The sequence below is a fragment of the Salmo salar genome, chromosome 04 (assembly GCF_965601325.2).
Source record: "Salmo salar chromosome 04, fSalSal1, whole genome shotgun sequence".
NCBI classification, from domain to species: Eukaryota; Metazoa; Chordata; class Actinopteri; order Salmoniformes; family Salmonidae; genus Salmo; species Salmo salar.
Window position 1 is genome coordinate 42,789,043 of NC_138294.1, and position 27,805 is coordinate 42,816,847.

Consider the following 27,805-nt stretch of genomic DNA (forward strand, 5'->3'; position numbering starts at 1 on the left):
GAAGACACATTTCAGTTGAAGGCATTCAGTTGTACAACTGACTAGGTATCCCCCTTCCCCTTTCCCTTTCCAGTAGGTGTACCAAAACATTCAAGGGCCATTTTCTCAAAAGTGGAGTTACAAGTGTATCAACTTTCAAAGCAGAATTACTTTCATATTGTTCCTCAACTGTAGTGTATGATATACCATTTTCTAGCTCTGAGTCTCTACTTTTATCCAATGTAAAAAAACACAATTTCTAATTTTACTACATAAGACATAATCGAGATGGTGAGTCACATATATATAAAAAATGACATCATTTTTACAGCGGTGGCAACAATAGGGGAAACAATGATGCTCTACTGTACTGCAATTGCCAATACAATTTCAATGAGGCAAAAAGCATGTATAAATCCAGCATATTTAAATAGAGCCTGGATGATGACAGGGGTGCTCTTGAATTATGACAAAGTCAATTGACTCAGAAGTGACATATAAAGCTCAGACTAATAACAAGCTAAAAGGGTTCACATAAGGCCAGTTATATTTTTTTTTGAAAGCTCCCCTTTCAAGTTTTAAACATATTTATTTGATCATTAATGATGTGTTCTTCTCAATAAACAATCTCCTCGGGTTCATTACAGGAGCAGATTTATGGCTGATTCATAGAAAGACAGGGTGGTTAGAGGACAGAGAGCTGGGGCAGCCCTACTGCTGCCTGGCCACTGTACAAGACCTCATATGCTGTAGGCAGTAAATGTCATGAATAAATGGGAGAACTTCTAATAGGGAAACTGGAGGAGATACATTAGATCACTGTAATCATTTTTAAATATCTCTGGCAAAACATATGTAGAAAATGTATCTAGATTTATAAAATATGAAAGATAATATTAAGGGTGAAGAAAAAGGTTCCACATTCCACGATAAAAATTGATTTCATATCTCTCTTTAAAATGATATCATTGCTCCTCAATATTACAATAATACATCTTAAAGCATTATGTCTTTGTACGCACTTCCAGGCTTTCCTACCATAAAAAATGGTATGAGTTCTGTCTTCATGGACTCTCTTGCAGGTGAACTCTTGATCGAAGCATTGGAATAGATGGAGCAAACCTGGCAATCCAAGCAGCTTGGGAAGTGAAGCATGGGAACAGGGGACAAAACACCCATTGCTCAGGTTACCTTCAGCTCACACCCGGGCCCCGTTTCCATTCCAGCCCATCAAAACATAACTCAGCACGTTCCAACACAGGCACCCTGAGCTAAAAAACAAAGTCATCATATTTCAAGGGTAAAGCCTTCGAAGAACAACAATGTTCTCTGCCAATGACTATAAATAGATTGATACAGAGGCGGGTGGGTCACGTGCTCTGGGTTTCTATACTGACTGTGGACATTGATTCCTCATTAGTGTTGATAGATACTGTGTGTCGATGCTGGTGAGCTTTAATACTGGGCTTCCCAGTAGCAATCCTCAAGGACCCCTCATATTACACACAGATGAGAAAGTGTGAATTGAGACATGATAGCGCTTTCATATTATAAAATGGTTGAATAGAAAGCAATCAACCACAGGTGTTTTTTTTATTGGAGTGTCTACGCTACTTACATTTACATCATTTAGCAGACACTCTAATCCTGAGCGATTTACAGTAGTAAGTGCAGTGCATACATTTGTAGATTTGTTCGAACTGGTCCCTTGTGGGAATTGTACCCACAACCCTAGCATTGCAAGTGCAATGCTCTACCAACTGAGCCATACGGGACAAGAGTCTATACTTCAAGTATAAATAGCATGGTGCAGTTCTAATGCTGTTAGCTGTAACCCTAGGTGGGACTGTGAGGTGTGCCCTTGAGGCAGGTACTTAGCCTTAGGGGCCTCTGGGAACATTTTAGTGACAATGCAAAATCTAAATAGTACACCCACCACAAAAGTCACCCTGGATGAGGGTGGTCTCATGAGGTATGCTGGCTCAGCTGCTTTCAATCTGAATGTGAAGAGAAAGGATTCGGGTGCAAGGGAAAAGCGTATCAAGATCACGTCTACGCAAGATGAAGTGATTCTTGATGTTGTTTTCTCTCTGAGCGGATCTTAAAACACAGCATCCGTCTGAGGTCACACTTTCCTTCCCCTTTCCATTGCCGCCTGCAGCCAAATCCCATCCAGATGTGTTTAGAATCCTAAACCTTCCCTGGGTTACACAAGGTCCCCCCTCTGTCACTCAACTGATCCGCCGCATCAGCCCAGGCTAGCTCCACATTCAGGGGATAATGCCACCACTCAGATGAGATTGGAATACTGACATGACAGCCAAATAAAAAAAATTATGCTGCAGTGAAATAAAGGAAATCTGTTATGTGACGCAGTATACAAGACCCAAACGACTAAACAAGATGTAGTCAGAACATTTAAGACAGCACAGCACTTTGTAAAGACAGAGAGAACCAGGGACGTCTGTAGCGTCTACGAAATCGCCTGTGAAAAAACATGTTCACCGTCCAACATTTGTCAAAAACAAACAGAATGTTTTTATTTTAGATGACTTTCAATGAAAAACATGTGCGGTGGTGAAACACAGACACACAGACACACACATACACGTGCAGGCCAAACGAGGCAAGCATGCACATACACACAGACACACGTACAAACACACGTACACACATACACACGTACACTCTTAGCTACACACACAGTACGTAGAAGTAATGCAAGGTTTCAGCCACCTCTAGTATTAGGCATGACTATGTGTTTATAGGGTAACAGGGTATTAAGGGTGACCAGGATATACAGCAGCACTTCTTTGACCCATTCAAAATCACTCCCTGCTGCATGGCTATTACAGGATAACATTACCAAATCCTCAGAAATAGTTCACCTACTCTTACCATGAATGAGCTCACTCAAGTCATTGTCTTGCATCAGATACAGTTGAAGTCAGAAGTTTACATACACCTTAGCATAATACATTTACAGTGAGGGAAAAAAGTATTTGATCCCCTGCTGATTTTGTACGTTTGCCCACTGACAAAGAAATTATCAGTCTATAATTTTAATGGAAGGATTAATTGAACAGTGAGAGACAGAATAAAAACAAAAAAATCCAGAAAAACGCATGTTAAAAATGTTATAAATTGATTTGCATTTTAATGAGGGAAATAAGTATTTGACCCCTCTGCAAAACATGACTTAGTACTTGGTGGCAAAACCCTTGTTGGCAATCACAGAGTTGAGAAGTTTCTTGTATTTGGCCACCAGGTTTGCACACATCTCAGGAGGGATTTTGTCCCACTCCTCTTTGCAGATCTTCTCCAAGTCATTAAGGTTTCGAGGATGATGTTTGGCAATCTCGAACCTTCAGCTCCCTCCACAGATTTTCTATGGGATTCAGGTCTGGAGACTGGCTAGGCCACTCCAAGACCTGAATGTGCTTCTTCTTGAGCCACTCCTTTGTTGCCTTGGCCGTGTGTTTTGGGTCATTGTCATGCTGGAATACCCATCCACGACCCATTTTCAATGGGAAGGAGGTTCTCACCCAAGATTTGACGGTACATGGCCCCGTCCATCGTCCCTTTGATGCGGTGAAGTTGTCCTGTCCCCTTAGCATAAAAACACCCCCAAAGCATAATGTTTCCACCTCCATGTTTGACGGTGGGGATGGTGCTCTTGGGGTCATAGGCAGCGTTCCTCCTCCTCCAAACACGGCGAGTTGAGTTGATGCCAAAGATCTCCATTTTGGTCTCATCTGACCACAACCCTTTCACCCAGTTGTCCTCTGAATCATTCAGATGTTCATTGGCAAACTTCAGACGGGCATGTATATGTGCTTTCTTGAGCAGGGGGACCTTGCGGGCGCTGCAGGATTTCAGTCCTTCACGGCGTAGTGTGTTACCAATTGTTTTCTTGGTGACTATGGTCCCAGCTGCCTTGAGATCATTGACAAGATCCTCCCGTGTAGTTCTGGGCTGATTCCTCACCGTTCTCATGATCATTGCAACTCCATGAGGTGAGATATTGCATGGAGCCCCAGGCCGAGGGAGATTGACAGTTCTTTTGTGTTTCTTCCATTTGCGAATAATCGCACCAACTGTTGTCACCTTCTCACCAAGCTGCTTGGCAATGGTCTTGTAGCCCATTCTAGCCTTGTGTAGGTCTACAATCTTGTCCCTGACATCCTTGGAGAGCTCTTTGATTTGGCCATGGTGGAGAGTTTATAATCTGACTGATTGATTGCTTCTGTGGACAGGTGGCTTTTATACAGGTAACAAGCTGAGATTAGGAGTACTCCCTTTAAGAGTGTGCTCCTAATCTCAGCTCCTTACCTGTATAAAAGACACCTGGGAGCCAGAAATCTTTCTGATTGAGAGGGGGTCAAATACTTATTTCCTTCATTAAAATGCAAATAATTTTATAACATTTTTGACATGCGTTTTTCTGGATTTTTTTTGTTGTATTCTGTCTCTCACTGTTCAAATAAACCTGCCATTAAAATTATAGACTGATCATTTCTTTGTCAGTGGGCAAACGTACAAAATCAGCAGGGGATCAAATACTTTTTTCCCTCACTGTAAACTCAGTTTTTCACAATTCTTGACATTTAATCCGAGTAAAAATTCCCTGTTTTAGGTTTTAGGTCACATTATTTTAAAGAATGTGAAATGTCAGAATAATAGTAGAGAGAATGATTTATTGCAGCTTTTATTTCTTTCATCACATTCTCAGTGGATCAGAAGTTTACATACACTCAATTAGTATTTGGTAGCATTGCCTTTAAATTGTTTAACTTGGGTCAAACATTTCGGTTAGCCTTCCACAAGCTTCCCACAATAAGTTGGGTGAATTTTGGCTCATTCCTCCTGACAGAGCTGGTGTAACTGAGTCAGGTTTGTAGGCCTCCTTGCTCGCACACGCTTTTTCAGTCCTGGCCACACATTTTCTATGGGATTTTGGTCAGGGCTTTGTGATGGCCACTCCAATACCTTGACTTTGTTGTCCTTAAGCCATTTTGCCACAACTTTGGAAGTATGCTTGGGGTCATTGTCCATTTGGAAGAACCATTTGCGACCAAGCTTTAACTTCCTGACGGATGTCTTGAGATGTTGCTTCAATATATCCACATAATTATCCTTCCTCATGAAGCCATCTATTTTGTGAAGTGCACCAGTCCCTCCTGCAGCAAAGCACCCCCACAACATGATGCTGCCCCCCGTGGGCTTCACGGTTGGGATGGTGTTCTTCGGCTTGCAAGCATCCCCCTTTTTCCTTCAAACATAACATTATGGCCAAACAGTTCTATTTTTGTTTCATCAGACCAGAGGACATTTCTCCAAAAAGTATGATCTTTGTCCTCATGTGCAGTTGAAAACCGTAGTCTGGCTTTTTTATGGCAGGTGTGGAGCAGTGGCTTCTTCCTTGCTGAGCAGCCTTTCAGGTTATGTCGATATAGGACTCATTTTACTCTGGCGATAGATACTTTTGTACCTGTTTCCTCCAGCATCTTCACAAGGTACTTTACTGTTGTTCTGGGATTGATTTGCACTTTTCGCACTAAAGTACGTTCATCTCTAGGAAACAGAACGCGTCTCCTTCCTGAGCGGTATGACGGCTGCGTGGTACCATTGTGTTTATACTTGCGTACTATTGTTTGTACAGATGAACGTGGTACCTTCAGGCATTTGGAAATTGCTCCCAAGGATGAAGCAGACTTGTGGAGGTCTACAATTGTTTTTCTGAGGTGTTGGCTGATTTCTTTTGATTTTCCCATGATGTCAAGCAAAGAAGCACTGAGTTTGAAGGTAGGCCTTGAAATACAGCCACAGGTACACCTCCAATTGACTCAAATGATGTCAATTAGCCTATCAGAAGCTTCTAAAACCATGACATCTTTTTCTGGAATTTTCCAAGCTGTTTAAAGGCACAGTCAACTTAGTGTATGTAAACTTCTGACCCACTGGAATTGTGATACAGTGAATTCTAAGTTAAATAATCTGTCTGTAAACAATTGTTGGAAAAATGACTTGTGTCATGCACAAAGTAGATGTCCTAACCGACTTGCCAAAACTATAGTTTGTTAACAAGAAATTTGTGGGGTGGTTGAAAAATGAGATTTAATGACTCCAACCTAAGTGTATGTAAACTTCCGACTTCAACTGTAGGAGTGACGCCACCTGATGTAAGACAATGCACTCAAGTTAGACGGCTTGGATCACCTCAGCAGTCTACAGAGCAATGGTATACAGAGATATGCACTGATAACCATTTCAGAGATAGTCTATGGAAGGACCACTGCTATATGGAAAGTCAAAGGTGAATCCCTCTGCCATAAACAGGACCTCTTCCTCAAATCAGATTGAATACTGGGAAATGTTGTCATTGTTTTTGTGAGTGATTACGAAATTATGTTTACAAATGTTTCAGTCTGCCTGAAAATAGATTATATTCATTTGAGGTGATGGAAAAGAATCCTTGATTAGTTAGTGAAATCCATGCGCATGATGTGAAAGGGAAGGCTTCCCACAAAATGAGAAATAACATTTGCCTGTTTCCTTTTATTTATTTTTATTAGGAACAAACTTTTAGTCCTAAATTCAATCAGCATTAACATGCGATAGCAGACACCCTTATAGCGGATGTTTGGTGGTGTCAGAGGTGGAACTGCTTTGAAGCTGTCAAATTGATGAGCAGCTGTTCTTGTGATCATTGTCATGAAGTCCGCCCCTCTTGTGTTAGAAGTTCTGAATGAGAAAGTGCAGGCTATATAGAAATAATTATGCTCAAATTGAAAAATCATTCAACTAAATAATGAGGGTTTCTATCATCCTAATGGAGGAGTAGATTCCATCTCATATTCCACTGTTCCAACTTGTAAACAAGCATGTGATTTCTGTTAATGTGACCCCGTGCAGCCAATGGCAATGTCCGCTTTAGGTATAATCATTTGACAGTTCGAACGCAGTTCCACTTCTGACACTGCCAAAATAACCGATATGCAGATGTCGGCTAAAGCTGATCTGATTGAATAGTGCCCTTCATGTTTATTTTTTACTCAGGGCCCTTATCATTCTCTTGAACTACAAGGTCCATCTAGAGTCTGCTCTAGATCAACCATGCTCTCCTCCACTGGAGGAGTTAAGTTTACTGTAGGCTAATATCCCATCAGCCCTCAGCCCTGCCACGTAGGAGTTGGCTGCGACCGAACCGCCTCTGATGGATTTGTGCGACTACATCTGAGCTTTTAATCCGATCCACACATTCCAGCTGATGTCGCCAAAGTCCATCATGAGGGTGTTCTCCTGTATCTCCACCAGTTCCCCCTTTAGAAGTTCATAGCATTTTATTTGTACTGTATGTGTGTGTATTGGTGTCCTTTACGTTTATATAAATTGTGAGAGAATGTGTGCATTTGTGTTATGAGAATTTGTGTATAACAATTCAACCGGAATACATCTGCCTTTTGTATATCGTCTTTTAGAGTAGACAGTAGAACTACTCAGACTAAGAAACTCCAAATTTGAAGTGACTGAGAAGCAAGTCTAGCCTCCCAATATCTTCAGGCTGAGCTCCATTGTTGGAACTGAAGTGACATGTGAATCCCTTTTATAACTTTATTACTTGTCTTGATCCACCCACTCAGTGACTCAGTGTATATTCCTGCTCTGTCAGGAGAAAGTTCTGGCAAACTTTAGGAATGGACAGGGTCAAATGGGATTCATGGGGGGGGGAGGGGGGGGGGGGGCATTGCACCATACTGTACTTTTCCCATCTAGTGAAAATGCTTTATCACAATTTTGCAAAGTCGAATGGCTGTATACGGTAGAGAGAAAATAAAAAGTTGCACATTTGGGTCAATCGAGTTTAGTAGCATTTGCTTTGTCAAACAAGGGTGTTGAACTATCCTCCAGAAATGATTTGCTTAGTAGAGGCATGCCAGAGAGTGCACACATTTGCGTATTTACTTGTGGAGTCATGACAGGTTATGTATACAGTGAACTAAATATTAGACTTATAGAATCAGGAAACACAAAAAAATCGGAATAAACAAATGTGGAATAAGATGCTTTCTCTGGATAGCATCCATAATGTTCATCAGGCTGGACCAGGAGAACTTGGAGGACATGGAGAGGGATACATTTGTTTTCTCTCTGCACAATAAAGCAAAGTTCACTGCCATATCAACATACAGTATATCTCAAAAGGGATACAAATGGAATGTCTAGGAGACAAGTCTTTCATAACTGTTTCACATTTCAAAATGAAGGACAATAATCTGACAGAGTAGCTCATACATTAAACCCAGAAATCCCATAAGGCTTATCTGCATCCATCACTCTAAAGTCACAAATGACGATGACCTATGAAGGAATTTTATCATGTCTCCTGACAGTCAGGAAAATCATATGGAGTCTGTAAAGATGTATCTGAAGTTCCTTTTACCTCGGGGGTGAGAGTCTGCTGTTTGATTGATAGGGGGCCTCTTAATGGCAGAGGAGCGATAAACAATGTGATGTCGTCCTTCTCCGCTCTCCTCCTCCTCTACCATCAGACCCCCTCCACGCACCAGGGGCTCGATGAAGAACTCCTCCTTCCCCGTATGGATCATTCCTGCCTGAGAGAGAGAGAGATGAGAAGGGGGGGTTTGAACTCTACAATCACAATCTTCTAACATGAAAAACTAACTTTTAAAGGTGCACTATGGAGAAAAATCACCATTTCCTGGTTGCAAAAATTCTAATAGTTCGCCTAATTTCAGTTGATGTGATAAAACAAGCAAATATAGTGTAGAGAATCATTGTACCACCTAAACCGCTGTGAAATATATTTTCCATAACCTAAAATATTGTATTTTCAGCTGTTTGAAGCTGGTGTACCAATCCAAAAGTAAAATACGCAAAAAAAACTAAGCTTAAGAATGGGAAGCATAGAAATAGCTCACATAGAACATATCTATCACTTTATAGACTTGCTTTCAATGAGAATGACAGATCTATAACTCACATTTCTCTGTGAATTTGGTTGGGTCGCCCAGAAAGTTACCTATTGCAGCTTTAAATATCACTTTGAGAATAACTTTGAGAAAGGGAAATACACAGTAATCAATATCTCAACCACTTTGAAGATCAGCCAGAAGAGAGGACAGCATTGACAAGTAGAACTGACATGAGACTGAAAGGGAAATTAGTTGATGAATATGGGGCCATAAACAGTAAAAAAAAAAAAAAAAGTACTAATGTTTCCATAAATGCAGAAAGCCTAAATGTGGCGTGACAACCCAAGCCAAGTGCCCCCCCCCCCCCCCCCCCCCCCCAAGCTAAGTCTTCGTGAATGTGAAGACAAGGGGCATGAATGTGAACCGCTCCTCTCTCTCCCCCGTGACCGCAGAGCTAGAGCATGGCCGCTGATGCGGCCATTTAGCCACAGCATCCTGGGAAATTTTACATAAGGAGCTGTCACATCCTCCCGAGGTTTAATTACCAAAGAAAGGTCTGGACGCAGCATAAATCGACACCAGCGGATACACCTCGATTAGCCAACTCTCTGAGCCACTGTGAAGTCAAACGTAATCTGCCTGACGATGCTGCAGGGCTAAAGACACAACATCCTCACCTCAGAAAGGCAGTTGCTCACCTCATCTCAGGAAATCTAGAACTCTAACAGCTGATTAAAGTCATGCTAGGGATTAAAGGAGCTCACAGAAAAGATTCTACCCTGGGCCGGAGGAAAGAAGCACACACCTCAATGTTCAGAAGACTGAAGTCTTGAAAGCAATAATTCCCATTCTTCCACGTGTCAGGGAAGGCTATCCGTTATTGCAGCCACTTGTAAAACGAATAAACCAAGTCTAGTTATTTTTTATTAAACAATGGTGCAAGACTGGGGTTTTGCAGACTAATTATTTCTGGCTTCAATGTGAAAGACATCCAAACTCCCAGATCTGAAATCAATCTCTGTCTTCAACAACAAAGCACATTGCCATTTGGGCTAGAAAATCTCAAACTAACATTTGAAGGATCAACTTCACCTCACAATGATATCACTCTGTCACCAGCTTTACTGTCTGAAAAAATTATACAGTGTCAAGACATTTGGATCAGTGGTCCACAACTCTGGTATTTTCACCACATGAGTCCAGAGCACAATAGATCTGTAGCTGTAAATTGGCATACAAATTGTAAACCTTGACAGGAGCAATGATTGATAAGTCAGCATAAACTATGCTGAAGTGCAGCATCTTATTGAAGATGTGATGGGATCCAGCTCCACTGTAATAGTGAGACTCTGGTTTTTCAGAGCCTGACAGACTCCAGAGCATGCCTGGCCTTCCAAGGCTGAAATGGGAGAGCAGAGCCTGAGAGAGCCTGAGAAGCCCTGTCACGTCTGGGTTTCCTGCTCAGAGTCAGGCCTGCTGCCTCGTTAAAGTACAAATCCACCCAAAACCACTAATTCCTACAATTTACCTTGTTAAAGCTGCAATATACAGTATAACTTTTTGGGCAACCCGATAAAATTCACAAAGAAGTATGAGTTATAAATCTGTCATTCTCATTGAAATCAAGTCTAAGAAGTGGTAGATTTGTTCTATGTGCACTATTTCTATGCATCCCATTTTAAAGTTTAGTTTTTGTATCTTTTACTTTTGGTTTTGTACACCAGCTTCAAAAACAGCTGAAAATACAATCTTTTTTGTTATGGAAAATATATTTCACAGCGGTTTAGATGGTAAAATGATTCTCTACACTATACTTGCTTGTTTTGTCACATAAACTGAAATTAGACAAACTATCAGACTTTTTGCAACCAGGAAATATTGATGCCAAACTCAATATCAGCATGTGAAGTACTAGTTAGCTGTAAAATCACCTAAACAAACTGCACTATCAATTTAAGAAGTCTACAGTCTCACCAGGTTGAACCTGCAGATCGATGTGCCTCGCAGAGTGGAGTCTGACATTCGCAACGGCCATGCAACGGCACAATGCAATGCGCTCTGGACTGAAGACGCAGACAAATAGGAGAAATTTGGTGGACCCTTTGCTAAATTACACATTTCAGGATGAAACAGTTAGAGGTCACCAAGAGCAACACAGCTTCAGTGTATAAATCAACTAGAAAGATGTGTCAGCAACCAGTAATTGTCTCTGGCCCCCTCCCAGTTAGGGGGAGTGATGAGCTCTACAGCAGTCTCACAACTCAATCGCTGGTTGAAAACTGTTTTCTGCCCCACCCAAAAACTTGAATTTGAAGATAATTGGCACACTTTCTAGGACTCACCCACAAACAGGACCAAGCCTGGCCTGCTGTGGAGTGACGGACTCCATCTTAGCTGGAGGGGTGCTCTCATCTTATCTACGAACATAGACAGGGCTCTAACTCCCCTAGCTCCACAATGAGATAGGTGCAGGCCAGGCAGCAGGCTGTTACCCAGCTTAGTGGTCTGCCACTAGGGCAGTCAGTGTAGTCATCTCAGCTATCCCCATTGAGACCGTGTCTGTGCATCGATCTAGGTTGGGCAAAACTTAACATGGCAGTGTTCGCCTTAGCAATCTCACGGAATAAAGATCTCCATTCCTGTCATTATTGAAAGAGATTGTGATATCTCACATCTCAAAATAGGGCTACTTAATGTTAGATCCCTCACTTCCAAGGCAGTTACAATCAATGAACTAATCACTGATCATAATCTTGATGTGATTGGCCTGACTGAAACATGGCTTAAGCCTAATGAATTTACTGTGTTAAATGAGGCCTCTCCTCCTGGTTATACTAGTGATCATATCCCCCGCGCATCCTGCAAAGGCAGAAGTGTTGCAAACATTTACGATAGTAAATTGCAATTTCCCCCCCAAAAATGACTGCGTTTTCTTCTTTTTAGCTTCTAGTAATGAAATCTATGCAGCCTACTCAATCACTTTTTATAGCTACTGTTTACAGGCCTTCTGGGCCATATACAGCATTCCTCACTGAGTTGCCTGAATTCCTATTGAACCTTATAGTCGTGGCAGATAATATTCCAATTTTTGGTGACTTTAATTTTCACATGGAAGGGTCCACAGACCCACTCCAAAAGGCTTTCGGAGCCATCACTCAACTAAGTGTGTTTTGTCCAACATGTCTGCCACAGTCATACTCTGGACCTAGTTTTGTCCTGTGGAATAAATATTGTGGATCTTAATGTTTTTCCACATAATCCTGGACTATTGGACCACCGATTTATTACGTTTGCAATCGCAACAAATAATCTGCTTAGATCCCATCCAAGGATCATCAAAAGCCGTGCTATAAATTCCCGGACAACCCAAAGATTCCTAGATGCCCTTCCAGATTCTCTCCACCTACCGAAGGACGTCGGAGTACAAAAATGAGTTAACCACCTAACTGAGGAACTCAATTTAACCTTGCGTAATACCCTAGATGCAGTCTGACCCCTAAAAACAAAAAAACATTTGTCATAAGAAATTAGCTCCCTGGTACAGAAAATACCTGAGCCCTGAAGCAAGCTTCCAGAAAATTGGAACGGAAATGGCGCTCCACCAAACTGGAATCTTCCAACTAGCTTGGAAAGACAGTACCGTACAATATCAATGAGCCCTCACTGCTGCTCGATCATCCTATTTTTCCAACTTAATTGAGGAGAATAAGAACAATCCAAAATGTATTTTTGATACTGTCGTAAAGCTAACTAAAAAGCATTCCCCAAGAGAGGATGGTTTTCACTTCAGCATTATTCCTTGTTAATAAAACAAACATGTATGCTTTCATTTTTGTAATACTTTTTGACAGAAACCGGCAAAGGTTTCAATATTGTCACATAATGGTTATTTCATGAACTTCTTTGACGAAAATATCATGATCATTAGAAAGTAAATTACAGACTCCTCTTTTAAATCTGCATATTTCTCCAAAGCTCAGTTGTCCTGAGTGTGCACAACACTGCCAGGACCTAGTATCAAGGGAGACATTCAAGTTTTTTAGTCCTATATCTCTTGACACTTTCATGAAAATAGTAATGGCCTCTAAACCCTCAAGCTGCATATTGGACCTTATTCCAACTAAACTACTGAAAGAGCTGCTTCCTGTGCTTGGCCTTCCTATGTTGAACATAATAAACAGCTCCCTATCCACTGGATGTGTACCAAACTCACTAAAAGTGGCAGTAATAAGGCCTCACTTGAAAAAGCCAAACCTTGACCCAGAAAATATAAAAACTATTGGCCTATATCGAATCTCCCATTCCTCTCCAAAAAATTTTTTTAACTCACTGCCTTCCTGAAGACAAACAATGTATACGAAACACTTCAGTCTGTCCTCATGCTCCTAGACCTGAGTGCTGCTTTTGACACCATCGATCATGACATTCTTTTGGAGAGATTGGAAACCCAAATTGGTCTACACGGACAAGTTCTGGCCTGGTTTAGATCTTATCTGTCGGAAAGATGTACGTTTCTCTGTGGATGTTTTGTCCTCTGACAAATCAACTGTAAGTTTCGATGTTCCTCAAGGTTCCGTTTTAGGACCACTTATTCTAGGTCCTAAGAAACAAAGAGATCTTCTGTTGGATCTGACAATTAATCTTAATGGTTGTACAGTCGCCTCAAATAAAACGGTGAAGGACCTCAGCGTTGCTCTGGAACCTGATCTTTCTTTTGACAAACATATTGAGACTATTTCAAGGACAGTTTTTTCCATCTTCGTAACATTGCAAAAATCTGAAACTTTCTGTCCAAAATTATGCAGAAAGGTTAATACATGCTTTTGTCACTTCTAGGTTAGACTACTACAATGCTCTACTTTCCGGCTACCTGGATAAAGCACTAAATAAACTTCAGTTAGTGCTAAACACGGCAGATAGAATCTTGAAATGTGATCATATTACTCCAGTGCTAGCCTCTACACTGGCTTCTTGTAAAGGCTAGGGCTGATTCAAAGTTTTTACTGCTAACCTATAAAGCATTACATGGGCTTGCTCCTACCTATCTCTCTGATTTGGTCCTGCTGTACATACCTTCACGTACACTACGGTCACAAGATGCAGGCCTCCTTATTGTCCCTAGAATTTCTAAGCAAACAGCTGGAGGCAGGGCTTTCTCCTATAAAACTCCATTTTTATGGAATGGTCTGCCTATCCATGTGAGAGACGCAGACTCGGCCTCAACCTTTAAGTCTTTATTGAAGACTCATCTCTTCAGTAGGTCCTATGATTGAGTGTAGTCTGGCCCAGGAGTGTGAAGGTGAACGGAAAGGCACTGGAGCAACAAACTGCCCATGCTGTCTCTGCCTGGTTGGTTCCCCTCTCTCAACCGGGATTCTTTGCCTCTAACCCTATTATGGGGGCTGAGTCACTGGCTTACTGGTGCTCTTCCATCCCGTCCCTAGGAGGGGTGCGTCACTTGAGCGGGTTGAGTTTCTGACGTGATCTTCCTGTCCGGGGCTGGCACCCCCCTCGGGTTCGTGCCGTGGGGGAGATCTTTGTGGGCTATACTCAGACTTGTCTCAGGATAGTAAGTTGGTGAATGACGATATCCCTCTGGTGGTGTGGGGGCTGTGCTCCCTCTAATTCTCTCTCACTCCCTCTCCCTCTCCTCCCTGAGGAACTGAGCCCTGGGACCATGCCTCAAGACTACCTGGCCTGATGACTCACTGCTGTCCCCAGTCCACCTGGTCATGCTGCTGCCCCAGTTTCAACTGTTCTGCCTGCGGCTATGGAACCCTGACCTGTTCACCGGACGTGCTACCTTGTCCCGGACCTGCTGTTTTCGACTCTCTCTACCGCACCTGCTGTCTCTAACTCTGAATGCTTGGCTATGAAAAGCCAACTGACATTTTTTCCTGAGGTACTGACCTGTTGCACCCTCTACAACCACTGTGATTATTATTATTATTTGACCCGGCTAGTCATCTATGAACTTTTTAACATCATGGCCATGTACTGTTATAATCTCAACCCGCACAGCCAGAAGAAGACTGGCCACCTCTCAGAGCCTGGTTCCTCTCTAGGTTTCTTCCTAGGTTCCTGCCTTTCTAGGGAGTTTTTCCTAGTCCCCGGGCTTCTACATCTGCATTGTTTGCTGTTTGAAATTTTAGGCTGGGTTTCTGTACAGCACTTTGTGACACTGGCTGATGTAAAAAGGGCTTTATAAATACCTTTGATTGATTGATAGTAAAATTGCAAAAATATGATCAATGGTTAATTCGAGAGAAGACAACCTCCACGTTATGACATTGGCCAGTATTGAAATCTGACATGTATGATAGACATTTACCTGATCTAAAAGTTGTATTCCTATTAATTTCCAGTGTAGTGACAGCAGTTTTATCGCAACATCACACCGGACAAATTTCTGCTGCTTGAACGGCAATAGTTCAGATACACATGAGAACATGAAATGACTCTGGGAATCGATAGAACATCGCTTAGAGATGCATAAAAACAATATAACATTCAAAATGGGTGAATCTTTCCTTTAAGAGATTGGTCGCCCGGGAGACCCGTTGTTGAAAAGGCTCTAATAAGGAAGCCACGGCAACAGCAGCAGTCAGAGGTTAACTCCTGTCTCTGAGGCAGTCCCTCTGCGCATACCATAACTTCAGTGTTCACTGATCACTGTTCAGTGTATGTGTGTGTGTGTGTGTTTGACTCTGAGTGCCTGCATGCGTATTTTCAGGGACTGCAATATACCAGGCCATAGAACGGGCCTAAAACAACAAAACATTTCCAATAAGACAACACACTTATCTTGGGTAGAGGGAACTTAACTTTTTGATTCAGTCAAAAATAAATAAACAATTCCAAGTAAAGATGAGAGCTAATTCAATTTTACTGAGAAGGGCAGGTTTAAACTATTTTCAAACCAGAGAAAAAAGCTGAGAAGTCAGGAGAGAAGAGGTAGGGAGAGGGGTCAGGAAAATGAATTAATACAGAGGTAGCCATGTCTGTAGGGAGAAGGGAGAGGAGAACATAGCCTGCCTGACATGTTCCAAATAAGAGACAGGCAGAGCAGAGCTCTCACTCAGGCTGACTTTGCTGTGCTGCCTTGCCATTAAGAACCAGACAGCTATCTGTCTGTCTGTCAGTCTGAACAGGGGTGGAAGCACCTGAGCTCTCAAAATGGACAGCTCATTGCGCAATTACAGATACTGTATACTGCAGCTAAGCACATCTCTAAGAGGTAATGGAAGGTTTAATAGGGTTGACAATAGTACTATTGTCCAGTTGATATGAATGAACGAGCCATTGTAATAACTCCAGCCCTGTTTGCACTCACATCCCTGTCATCCCGTATATGTCTTGAAAATGGCAGATTTGGTCACTGATAAGTGCCTCAATTGGAATGCAGTGGCTGTATAGTAACATACTCCAGAGGTCTGACTCCAGAGGTCATATAAAGTGCATTCGAAAAGTATTCAAACCCCTTGACCTTTTCAACATTTTGTTACATTACAGCCTTATTCCAAAATGGATAAAATTATTATTTTTTCCTCATCAATCTACATACAATACCCTATAATGACAGACCAAAAACAGTTTTTTCAGAAATGTTTGCAAATTTATAAAACAAATTAAAAACTGAAATGTTACATTTACATAAGTATTCAGTACTTTTACTCAATACTTTGTTGAAGCACCGTTGGCAGCGATTACAGCCTCAAGTCTTCTTAGGTATGACGCTACAAGCTTGGCACACCTATATTCGGGGAGTTTCTCCCATTCTTTTCTGCAGATCCATTCAAGCTCTGTCGGATTAATGGGGAGCGTCAAAGCACAGCTATTTTCAGGTCTCTCCAGAGATGTTTGATCGGGTTCAAGTCCGGGCTCTGGCTGGGCCACTCAAGGACATTGAGAGAATTGTCCCGAAGCCACTTCTACGATGTTTTGGCTTAGTGCTTATGGTCGTTGTCCTGTTGGAAGGTAAACCTTCACCACAGTCTGAGCGCTCTGGTACAGGTTTTCATCAAGGATCTCTCTGTACTTTGCTCTGTTCATATTTCCCTCGAACCTGACTAGTCTCCCTGCCCCTGCCCACTGAAAAACATCCCCACAGCATGATGCTGCCACCACCACTCTTCACCGTTGGGATGGTGCCTGGTTTCCTCAAGACGTGACGCTTGGCATTCAGGCTAAAGAGTTCAATCTTGGTTTCATCAGACCAAATAATCTTGTTTCTCATGGTCTGAGAGTCCTTTAGGTGGCTTTTGGCAAACTCCAAGCGGGCTGTCATGTGCCTTTTACTGAGGAGTGGCTTCCGTCTGGCCACTCTACCATAAAGGCCTGATTGGTGGAGTGCTGCAGAGATGGTTGTCCTTCTGGAAGGTCCTGCCATCTTCACAGAGGAACTCTGGAGCTCTGTCAGAGTGACCATCGGGTATTTGGTCACCTCCCTGACCAAGGCCCCTCTCCCCCACAATTGCTCAGTTTGGCTGGGCGGCCAGCTCTAGGAAAAGTCTTGGTGGTTCAAAACTTCTCCCATTTAAAAATGGTGGACGCCTCTGTGTTCTTGGGGACCTTAAATGCTGCAGTAATGCTTTAGTACACTTCCCCAGATCTGTGCCTCGACACGGTCCTGTCTCAGAGCTCTGCGGTCAATTCCTTCGACCTCATGACTTGGTTTTTGCTCGGACATGCACTGTCAACTGTGGGACCTTATATAGACAGGTGTGTGCCTTTCCAAATCATGTCCAGTCAATTGAATTTACCAAAGTTGGACTCCAGTCAAGTTGTAGAAACATCTCAAGGATGATCAATGGAAACAGGATGCACCTGAGCTCAATTTTGAGTCAATTTTGAGTCTCATAGCAAAGGGTATGAATACTTGTGTAAATAAGGTATTTCCGTTTCAATATTGAATTTGCCAAAAAAAAAACTGTTTTCACTTTGTCATTATGGGGTATTGTGTGTAGATTGATGAGGGGAAACCATTTTTTTATACATTTTAGTATAAGGCTGTAATGTAACAAAATATGGAAAAAGTATACTGTACAGTGCCTTCAGAAATGATTCACACCCCTTTGACTTTTCCCACATTTTGCTGTTTGTGTTACAGCGTGAATTTAAAATGAATAAAATGTAGATTTTTTTGTCCCTGGCCTACACACAACCCCCCGTAATGTCAAAGTGGAATTGTGTTTTTATTTTTTTAGTTCTTTTTTATAAAAAATGAAAAACTGAGTCAATAAGTATTCAACCCCTTATGTCAAGCCTAAAGTTCAGGAGTAACATTTCCTTAGCAAGTCATATAATAAGTTGCATGCACTCACTCTGTGTGCAAAAATACTGTTTAACACGATTTTTAAACGACTGCCTCATCTCTGTACCCCACACATACAATTAATTATCTGTAAGGTCCCTCAGTCGAGAAGTGAATTTCAAACACAGATTCAACCACAAAGACCTGGGAGGTTTTCCAATGCCTCGAAAAGAAGGGCACCTATTGGAAGATGGGTAAAAAATAAGCTAACACTGAATATCCCTTTGAGCTTGGTAAAGTTATCAATTACACTTTGGATGATGTATCAGAGACTGAAAAACAGCATGCATATACTGTATTCTAGTCAAGTCATATCCCATTCAACTACTGCTATACATATACTCTTCTATCCTACATATTCTTCAGATATACTACATATTCTATCCATATACTGTCCATAATGTCTATACATCCCATCATATATATAACAGTGGAGAACAGCGTCAAACACATGGACACCATCTCTGTGGTGTATTTGATATCATTCCACTTATTACGCACCAGCCATTACCACAAACCTGTCCTCCGCAATTAAGGTGCCACCAACCTCCTGTGATATACAGTTGAAGTCGGAAGTTTACATACACTTAGGTTGGAGTCATTAAAACTTGTTTTTCAACCACTCCACAAATTTCTTGTTAACAAACTATAGTTTTGGCAAGTCGGTTAGGACATCTACTTTGTGCATGACACAAGTCATTTTTCCAACAATTGTTTACAGACAGATTATTTCACTTATAATTCACTGTATCACAATTCCAGTGGGTCAGAAGTTTACATACACTAAGTTGACTGTGCCTTTAAACAGCTTGGAAAATTCCAGAAAATGATGTCATGGCATTAGAAACTTCTGATAGGCTGATTGACATAATTTGAGTCAATTGGAGGTGAACCTGTGGATGTATTTCAAGGCCTACCTTCAAACTCAGTGCCTCTTTGCTTGACATCATGGGTAATTCAGAAGAAATCAGCCAAGACCTCATAAAAATAATTGTAGAACTCCGCAAGTCTGGTTCATCTTTGGGAGAAATGTCCAAACGCCTGAAGGTACCACGTTCATCTGTAGAAACATAGGACGCAAGTATAAACACCATAAACACATACCGCTCAGCAAGGAGACACGTTCTGTCTCCTAGAGATTAACGTACTTTGGTGCGAAAAGTGCAAATCAATCCCAGAACAACAGCAAAGGACCTTGTGAAGATGCTGGAGGAAACAGGTACAAAAGTATTTATATCCACAGTAAAACGAGTCCTGTATCGACATAACCTGAAAGGCCGCTCAGCAAGGAAGAAGCCACTGCTCCAAAACCGCCATAAGAAAAGCCAGACTACGGTTTGCAACTGCACATGGGGACAAAGATCGTACTTTTTTGAGAAATGTCCTCTGGTCTGATGAAACAAAAATAGAACTGTTTGGGCATAATGACCATTCTTATGTTTGGAGGAAAAAGGAGGAAGCTTGCAAGCCGAAGAACACCATCTCAACCGTGAAACACGGGGGTGGCAGCATCATGTTGTGGGGGTTCTTTGCTGCAGGAGGGACTGGTGCACTTCACAAAATAGATGGCATCATGAGGAGTGAAAATTATGTGGATATATTGAAGCAACGTTTCAAGACATCAGTCAGGAAGTTAACGCTTGGTTGCAAATGGATCTTCCAAATGAAAAATGACCCCAAGCATACTTCCAAAGTTGTGGCAAAATGGTATTGGTATTGGAGTGGCCATCACAAAGCCCTGACCTCAATCCTATAGAAAATTTGTGGGCAGAACTGAAAAAGCGTGCTCGAGCAAGGAGTCCTACAAACCTGACTCAGTTATACCAGCTCTGTCAGGAGGAATGGGCCAAAATTCACCCAACTTATTGTGGGAGGCTACCCAAAACATTTGACCCGAGTTAAACAATTTAAAGGCAATGCTACCAAATACTAATTGAGTGTATGTAAACTTCTGACCCACTGGGAATGTGATGAAAGCAATAAAAGCTGAAATAAATTATTCTCTGTACTATTTTTCTGAGACTTCACATTCTTAAAATAAAGTGGTGATCCTAACTGACCCAAGACAGGGAATTTTTACTAGGATTAAATGTCAGGAATTGTGAAAAACTGATTTTCAATGTATTTGGCTAAGGTGTATGTAAACTTCCAACTTAAACTGTATATACAGTACCAGTCAACAGTTTGGACATAACTACTCATTCAAGGGTCTTTCTTTATGTTTACTATGTTCTACATGTTAGAATAATAGGGAAGACATCAAGACTATGAAATATCACATATGGAATCATGTAGTAAGCAAAAAAGTGTGAAACAAATCAAAATATATTTTAGATTTTAGATTCTTCAAAGTAGCCACACTTTGCCTTGATTACATTTTTGCACACTCTTGGCATTCTCTCAACCAGCTTCACCTGGAATACTTTTCCAACAGTCTTGAAGGAGTTCCGACATATGCTGAGCATTTGTTGGCTGCTTTTCCTTCACTCTGTGTTCCAACTAATCCCAAACCATCTCAATTGGTTAGAGGTCGGGTGATTGAGGAGGCCAGGTCATCTGATGCAGCACTCCATTACTCTCCTTCTTTGTCAAATTGCCCTTACACAGCCTGGATGTGTGTTTTGGGTCATTGTCCTGTTGAAAAATAAATGATAGTCCCATTAAGCACTTACCAGATGGGATGGCGTATCGCTGCAGAATGCTGTGGTAGCCATGCTGGCGAAGTGTGCCTTGAATTCTAAATAAATCACCAACAGTGTCACCAGCAAAGCACCCCCACACCATCACACCTCCTCCTCCATGCTTCACGGTGGGAATCACACATGCGAAGATCATCCGTTCACCTACTCTGCATCTCACAAAGACACGGCAGTTGGAACCAAAAATCTCAAATTTGGACTCATCAGACCAAAGGACAGATTTCCAAATCAAATCAAATCGTATTGGTCACATACACATATTTAGCAGATGTTTTTGCAGGTGTAGCGAAATGCTTGTGTTCCTAGCTCCAACGGTGCAGTATAATATCCAACAATTCACAACAATACACACAAATCTAAAAGTAAAATAATGGAATTAGGAAATATATAAATATTAGGACGAGTAATGTCGGAATGGCATTGACTAAAATACAGTAGAATAGAATACAGTATATACATATTGTCACGTTCGTCGTAAGGATGGGACCAAGGCGCAGCGGGAATGTGTAAACTCCTCTTCTTATTTATTGGGAAGAAACCGTGAACACAGAAAAACAAAATAACAAACAATGACGACGCCGCTAACAGTCCTGTAAGGCACAACACTATACCAGGAACAACTACCCACAAAAACCCATAGAAAAACACCCCTACTAAATAGGACCTTCAATTAGAGGCAACAAGGAACAGCTGCCTGCAATTGAAGGTCAACCCAATAAACTACACATAGAAATAGAAAAACTAGAACGAACATAGAAATATACTAACATAGAACATTAACCAAAAAAAAAACTGAAACACATAAAACAAACACCCCCTGCCACGCCCTGACCAAACTACAATAACAAACAACCCATTATACTGGTCAGGACATGACACATATGAAATAAATCTAGCAGTATGTAAACATTATTATCCTCCCTGGGCAAGGTGGGACGCGTGGCGTGAAATACAAATACCTCAAAAATGCTATAACTTCAATTTCTCAAACATATGACTATTTTACACCATTTTAAAGACAAGACTCTCGTTAATCTAACCACATTGTCCGATTTCAAAAAGGCTTTACAGTGAAAGCAAAACATTCGATTATGTCAGGAGAGTACCCTGCCAAAAATAATCACACAGCCATTTTCAAAGCAAGCATATATGTCACAAAAACCAAAACCACAGCTAAATGCAGCACTAACCTTTGATGATCTTCATCAGATGACACCCCTAGGACATTATGTTATACAATACATGCATGTTTTGTTCAATCAAGTTCATATTTATATAAAAAAAAAAGCTTTTTACATTAGCATGTGATGTTCAGAACTAGCATACCCGGTGAATTTACTAAATGACTCACGATTAACGTTTACAAAATACATAACAATTATTTTAAGAATTATAGATACAGAACTCCTTTATGCAATCGCGGTGTCAGATTTTAAAATAGCTTTTCGGCGAAAGCACATTTTGCAATATTCTGAGTACATAGCCCGGCCATCACGGCTAGCTAATTTGACACCCACCAAGTTTGGCCCTCACCAAACTCAGATTTACTATAAGAAAAATTGGATTACCTTTGCTGTTCTTCGTCAGAATGCACTCCCAGGACTTCTACTTCAACAACAAATGTTGTTTTGGTTCCAAATAATCCATAGTTATATTCAAATACCTCCGTTTTGTTCGTGCGTTCAGGTCAGTATCCGAAGGGTGACGCGCGAGCCATTTCATGACAAAAAAATTCAAAATATTCCATTACCGTACTTCGAAGCATGTCAAACGCCGTTTACAATCAATTTTTATGCAATTCGACTATGAAGGCCTGCTTCACGCAGTCTCCTCTGAACAGTTGATGTTGAGATGTATCTGTTACTTGAACTCCGTGAAGCATTTATTTGGGCTGCAATTTCTAATGAACTTATCCTCTGCAGCAGTGGTAACTCTAGGTCTTCCTTTCCTGTGGTTGTCCTCATGTGAGCCAGTTTCATCATAGCTCTTGATAGTTTTTGCAACTGCACTTGAAGAAACTTTAAAAGTTCTTGAAATTTCCGCGTTGACTGACGGGCCAAAGCTACTTGTGATTTGTGTTGGATTGTTGATGTTCATTCTAGTAATCCCTTTAATTTCTCTGCTAACCACTGAAAGCAGAAATATAGGACATGGATAGATTGAAACTGAAATCCCTTCTGGGCTGCATTCATTCTTCATTACAAGCTGACAATCAAACTCACAGCAGCCAGCCCTGCTAACAGGTGTCAGGAATCAACACAACGACGTCAATGTTCACCTCAACAGACTAAAATCATAAAAGCCTAATAAAACAATAACTGTTTAAAGTGCAATATATACACAAGCATGGTCTAATGCAAACAATATTGCTCTCCCTCTCTCTCACACGCACAACCCCCCCTCCCCCCAGCACGCATGCGGGTGGAGGGGGGGGGGCATGGCTTCTGGGGGCCCCAAAAAGGGGTTGGAGCCCCTCTCCCCAGATAGCATATGGCAAACTGTGTAGAATAGCAGGAAATTAAATTAAAGAACGCTAAATTCTCTCAGCCTCATTGCAAAACATGTAGAATAGTAGTTATAAAACTGGACATTTTCCTCAACCAGTATAATGTGTTGAATTGCAGGAAATTAACTTCAAAACATTTTCTCTTTCTCTCATGGAAAAATGTGTTGAATAATAAGAAAAGCTCAGATACTGGGGGAACCGCAGAACTGCTGTACGCCACTGACGCATGCACACACATTAAACTGTTCTGAATCATCGGGTCAGATCTCACATGTATTGCCTCCATTCTGAACTCTCTTGACTAACATCCACGCCACACTGCTGTTTTCCATTTGGAGACTGCAACTCCTGCAGGGACTGGCCAAGCCAGGTGGCTGAGATCATATCGCACGCTGTAACTACAGACAGGACCGGAGGGAACTATCAAGACCCAACTCCTCTTTTTCATTCCCACCCATCACTTTAACATTGCATTTGGATAGAGTCACACTTAACACTTTGTGTGTGTGCCCTGACACGCTTTTCCTTTGAAATGTTTTCCTCAGAAACATCTACTGTATGTATCCAGGTCATGCTCCTCTGCACCATGACATCCATAGACAACTCTAAATGCAAAGGTGTCAGTCATTGAATTCTTCAAGACGTTCCATGTTTTTCATCTGCATAATTGGACCAAGTATCATGGCCCTGAAAGAAAGCTGACACAGAATCAAACAAAAACAAAACATGACAAGACATTTATTGGCTTCCATGTTTGTGATGAGACAGTTGTGTTCTCTAAGGTCAGCTATATTCATGTGTATAGACCTGTTCTCTACAGCAGAGGCATTGTGTCTTCCGGTTCAAAGTCCCTCTTTACGCTCAAGCTGGGCTTGTTATCTCAACTATAAATCCTGACAAGAGCGCCAATATGTCACTTTGAAACGGTAATGTAACACACAGCCTGCTGGACTGGGCATTCAGCCAGGTGGATGAGAGATGGAGAGAGAGAAGGCGGAAACTAGACAGACAGACAGTGAGAGACAACATGATAGACAGACAGTGTGGTAGACAGACAGACAGGCCACATGAGCGCTTAGTGGTGGAGGAAGAAGAATGCTTTCTTTTATCCGACATTTAAGACTGAGGTTTTCATCCACACATATATAGAACGAGATCTAAACTCTGGTGAGAGGAAAGGAAATGTGCCTGTGGAGTGTGCTCCTCACTTCTATCATTCAATGCTGCTTCCTCCAGCTTGTAGCAAGTGTGGCTTGTGGAATGTTAATGGAATCATCAAAGGCCACAGATACTCCACAGAGACCAGATCCAGGGGATTCTGGAATGGCCCTAGCTGACAAGTGTGTTCCTCTTTAACCCCTAACCACTGCCCACTCAGCTCCACAAAAGAGAGTGTCTCCTATTGGCCCAAACCAGAGAGGGGGGCAACAGATGGCTGCATCCTCTGCCAAGTCCCCAACAACTGGATGTTGGAGGTTATACACAACTGACATACGCTGAGTATACCAAACATTATGGACACCTTGAGTTGCACCCCTCCTTCTGTCCTCAGAACAGCCTCAATTCGAAAGTGTTCCACATGGTTGCTGGTCCATGTTGACTCCAATGCTTCCCACAGTTGTGTCAAGTTGGCTAGATGTCCTTTTGGTGGTGGACCATTCTTTGATACACCTGTGAAAAACCCAGCAGCGTTGCAGTTCTTGACACAAACCGGTGCATCTGGCACCTACTACCATACCCCGTTCAATGGCACTTAAATGTTTTGTCTTACCCATTCACCCTCTGAATGGCACACATACACAATCCATGTCTCAATTGTCTCAAGTATTAAAAATGATTCTTTAACCTGTCTCCTCCACTTCATCTACACTGATTGAAGTGGATTTAACACGTGACATCAATAAGAGATGATAGCTTTCACCTGGATTTACCTGGTCAGTCTATGTAATGGACCAGGTGCTCTAAATGTTTTGTATACTCAGTTTATATAATGCAAATAATAGAGGATTTTCAACCAACACAGAAACCATCAAAACGCAAAATTGCAAAACAGATAGATATCACGTACGCATACACGCACACGCACACACACACACACACACACACACACACACACACACACACACACACACACACACAAAGCTGACACGCTGACCCCTTGGGACAAATTGCATAAGAGGACGGTTTCCATGACAACTGTCTGTAGCATAGGCTATGTCACTTTCTCCAATTTCTGTTTCCTATACATACTGCGGCAATGGCAACAGCTTGTGCCTCTGCTGGATGTCTGAAGCGGACACTTGTAGTCGCACCTCCTACTCAGTTCTCACTTAGCAGGGGTAGCGGCCTGCTCTGCTCTGGGTTGGTGCATTCTGCTAATGATGATACTAATGCCTGGCCTGCAATACCATACCATGGTGATGTGTGGAGAACATAGAGCTGATGATGAGAAGACCTGGGGCCTTAAAACCCGACTCAGCAAGTCCCAAATTAAATGTCACTTTTTTTCTGGTATATTATATCTTGAAGTGTATAGACGAAAGATGAATTGGCCATTTGGATCACTTCAAAGTGATACACATGAAGGTTTTATGAATTATTGTTTACAAACTGCAGGTTAGGTTTCTCCAGGTGATCATGACGCATAGGCCTATTGATAATTTATCTTGCGCACATTCTATCTGTCCCTCTGATCCATCCAGGACTACTGATCCATCCAGGATTGCCCCCATCCAGGATTGCCCCCCATCTATCATCAGAGTTCGTATTGTTAGGTGACCTAAACTGGGACATGCTTAACACCCCGGCCGTCCTACAATCTAAGCTAGATGCCCTCAATCTCACACAAATTATCAAGGAACCTACCAGGTACAACCCTAAATCCGTAACCATGGGCACCCTCTTAGATATCATCCTGACCATCTTGCCCTCTAAATACACCTCTGCTATCTTCAACCAGGATCTCAGCGATCACTGCCTCATTGCCTGCGTGCGTAATGGGTCCGCGGTCAAACGACCACCCCTCATCACAGTCAAAAGCTCCCTAAAACACTTCAGCGAGCAGGCCTTTCTAATCAACCTGGCCCGGGTATCCTGGAAGGATATTGACCTCGTCCCATCAGTAGAGGATGCCTGGTTGCTCTTTAAAAGTGCTTTCCTCACCATCTTAAATAAGCATGCCCCCATTCAAAAAAATGTAGAACTAAGAACCGATATAGCCCTTGGTTCACCCCATACTTGACTGCCCTTGACCAGCACAAAAACATCCTGTGGCGTTCTGTATTAGCATCGAAAAGCCCCCCCGATATGCAACTTTTCAAGGAAGTCAGGAACCAACATACTCAGTTATTAAAGCTAAGGATAGCTTTTTCAAACATAAATTTGCATCCTGTAGCACTAATTCCAAAAAGTTTTGGGACACTGTAAAGTCCATGGAGAATAAGATCACCTCCTCCCAGCTGCCCACTGCACTGAGGCTAGGAAACACTGTCACCACCGATAAATCTATGATAATCGATCATTTCAATAAGCATTTTCCTACGGCTGGCCATGCTTTCCACTTGGCTACCCCTACCCCGGCCAACAGCTTAGCACCCCTCACAGCAACTTGCCCAAGCCTCCCCATTTCTCCTTCACCCAAATCCAGATAGCCGATGTTCTAAAAGAGCTGCAAAATCTGGATCCCTACAAATCAGCTGGGCTAGACAATCTGGACCCTCTCTTTCTAAAATTATCCGCCAAAATTGTTGCAACCCCTATTACTAGCCTGTTCAACCTCTCTTTCGTATCGTCTGAAATCCCCAAAGATTGAAAAGCTGCTGCGGTCATCCCCCTCTTCAAAGGGGGAGACACTCTTGACCCAAACTGTTATAGACCTATATCCATCCTGCCCTGCCTTTCTAAAATCTTCGAAAGCCAAGTAAACAAACAGATCAGCGACCATTTTGAATCCCACTGTACCTTCTCCACTATGCAATCTGGCTTCCGAGCTGGTCATGGGTGCACCTCAACTGCGCTCAAGGTCCTAAACGATATCATAACCGCTATCAATAAAAGACAGTATTGTGCAGCCGTCTTCATCGACCTGGCCAAGGCTTTCGACTCTGTCAATCACCGCATTCTTATCAGCAGACTCAATAGCCTTGGCTTCTCAAATCACTGCCTCACCTGGTTCACCAACTACTTCTCAGATAGAGTTTAGTGTGTCAAATCGGAGGGCCTGTTGTCTGGACCTCTGGCAGTCTCTATGGGGGTGCCACAGGGTTCAATTCTCGGGCCTACTGTTTTCTCTGTATATATCAATGATGTCGCTCTTGCTGCTGGTGATTCTCTCATCCACCTCTACGCAGATGACACCATTCTGTATACATCT

The 27,805-nt window shown here is 42.0% G+C and overlaps 1 protein-coding gene across 1 annotated transcript in view; it reads right to left on the reverse strand.

The window, feature by feature from the left end:
* adamts2a (ADAM metallopeptidase with thrombospondin type 1 motif, 2a) overlaps window positions 1-27,805 on the reverse strand; it is a 67,482-nt gene that overhangs the window by 33,845 nt on the left and 5,832 nt on the right. The window contains exon 3 of the mRNA XM_014195930.3: window positions 8,423-8,594. Coding sequence (XP_014051405.2) covers window positions 8,423-8,594 — 172 coding nt within the window. The remainder of the gene's footprint in view (window positions 1-8,422; window positions 8,595-27,805) is intronic.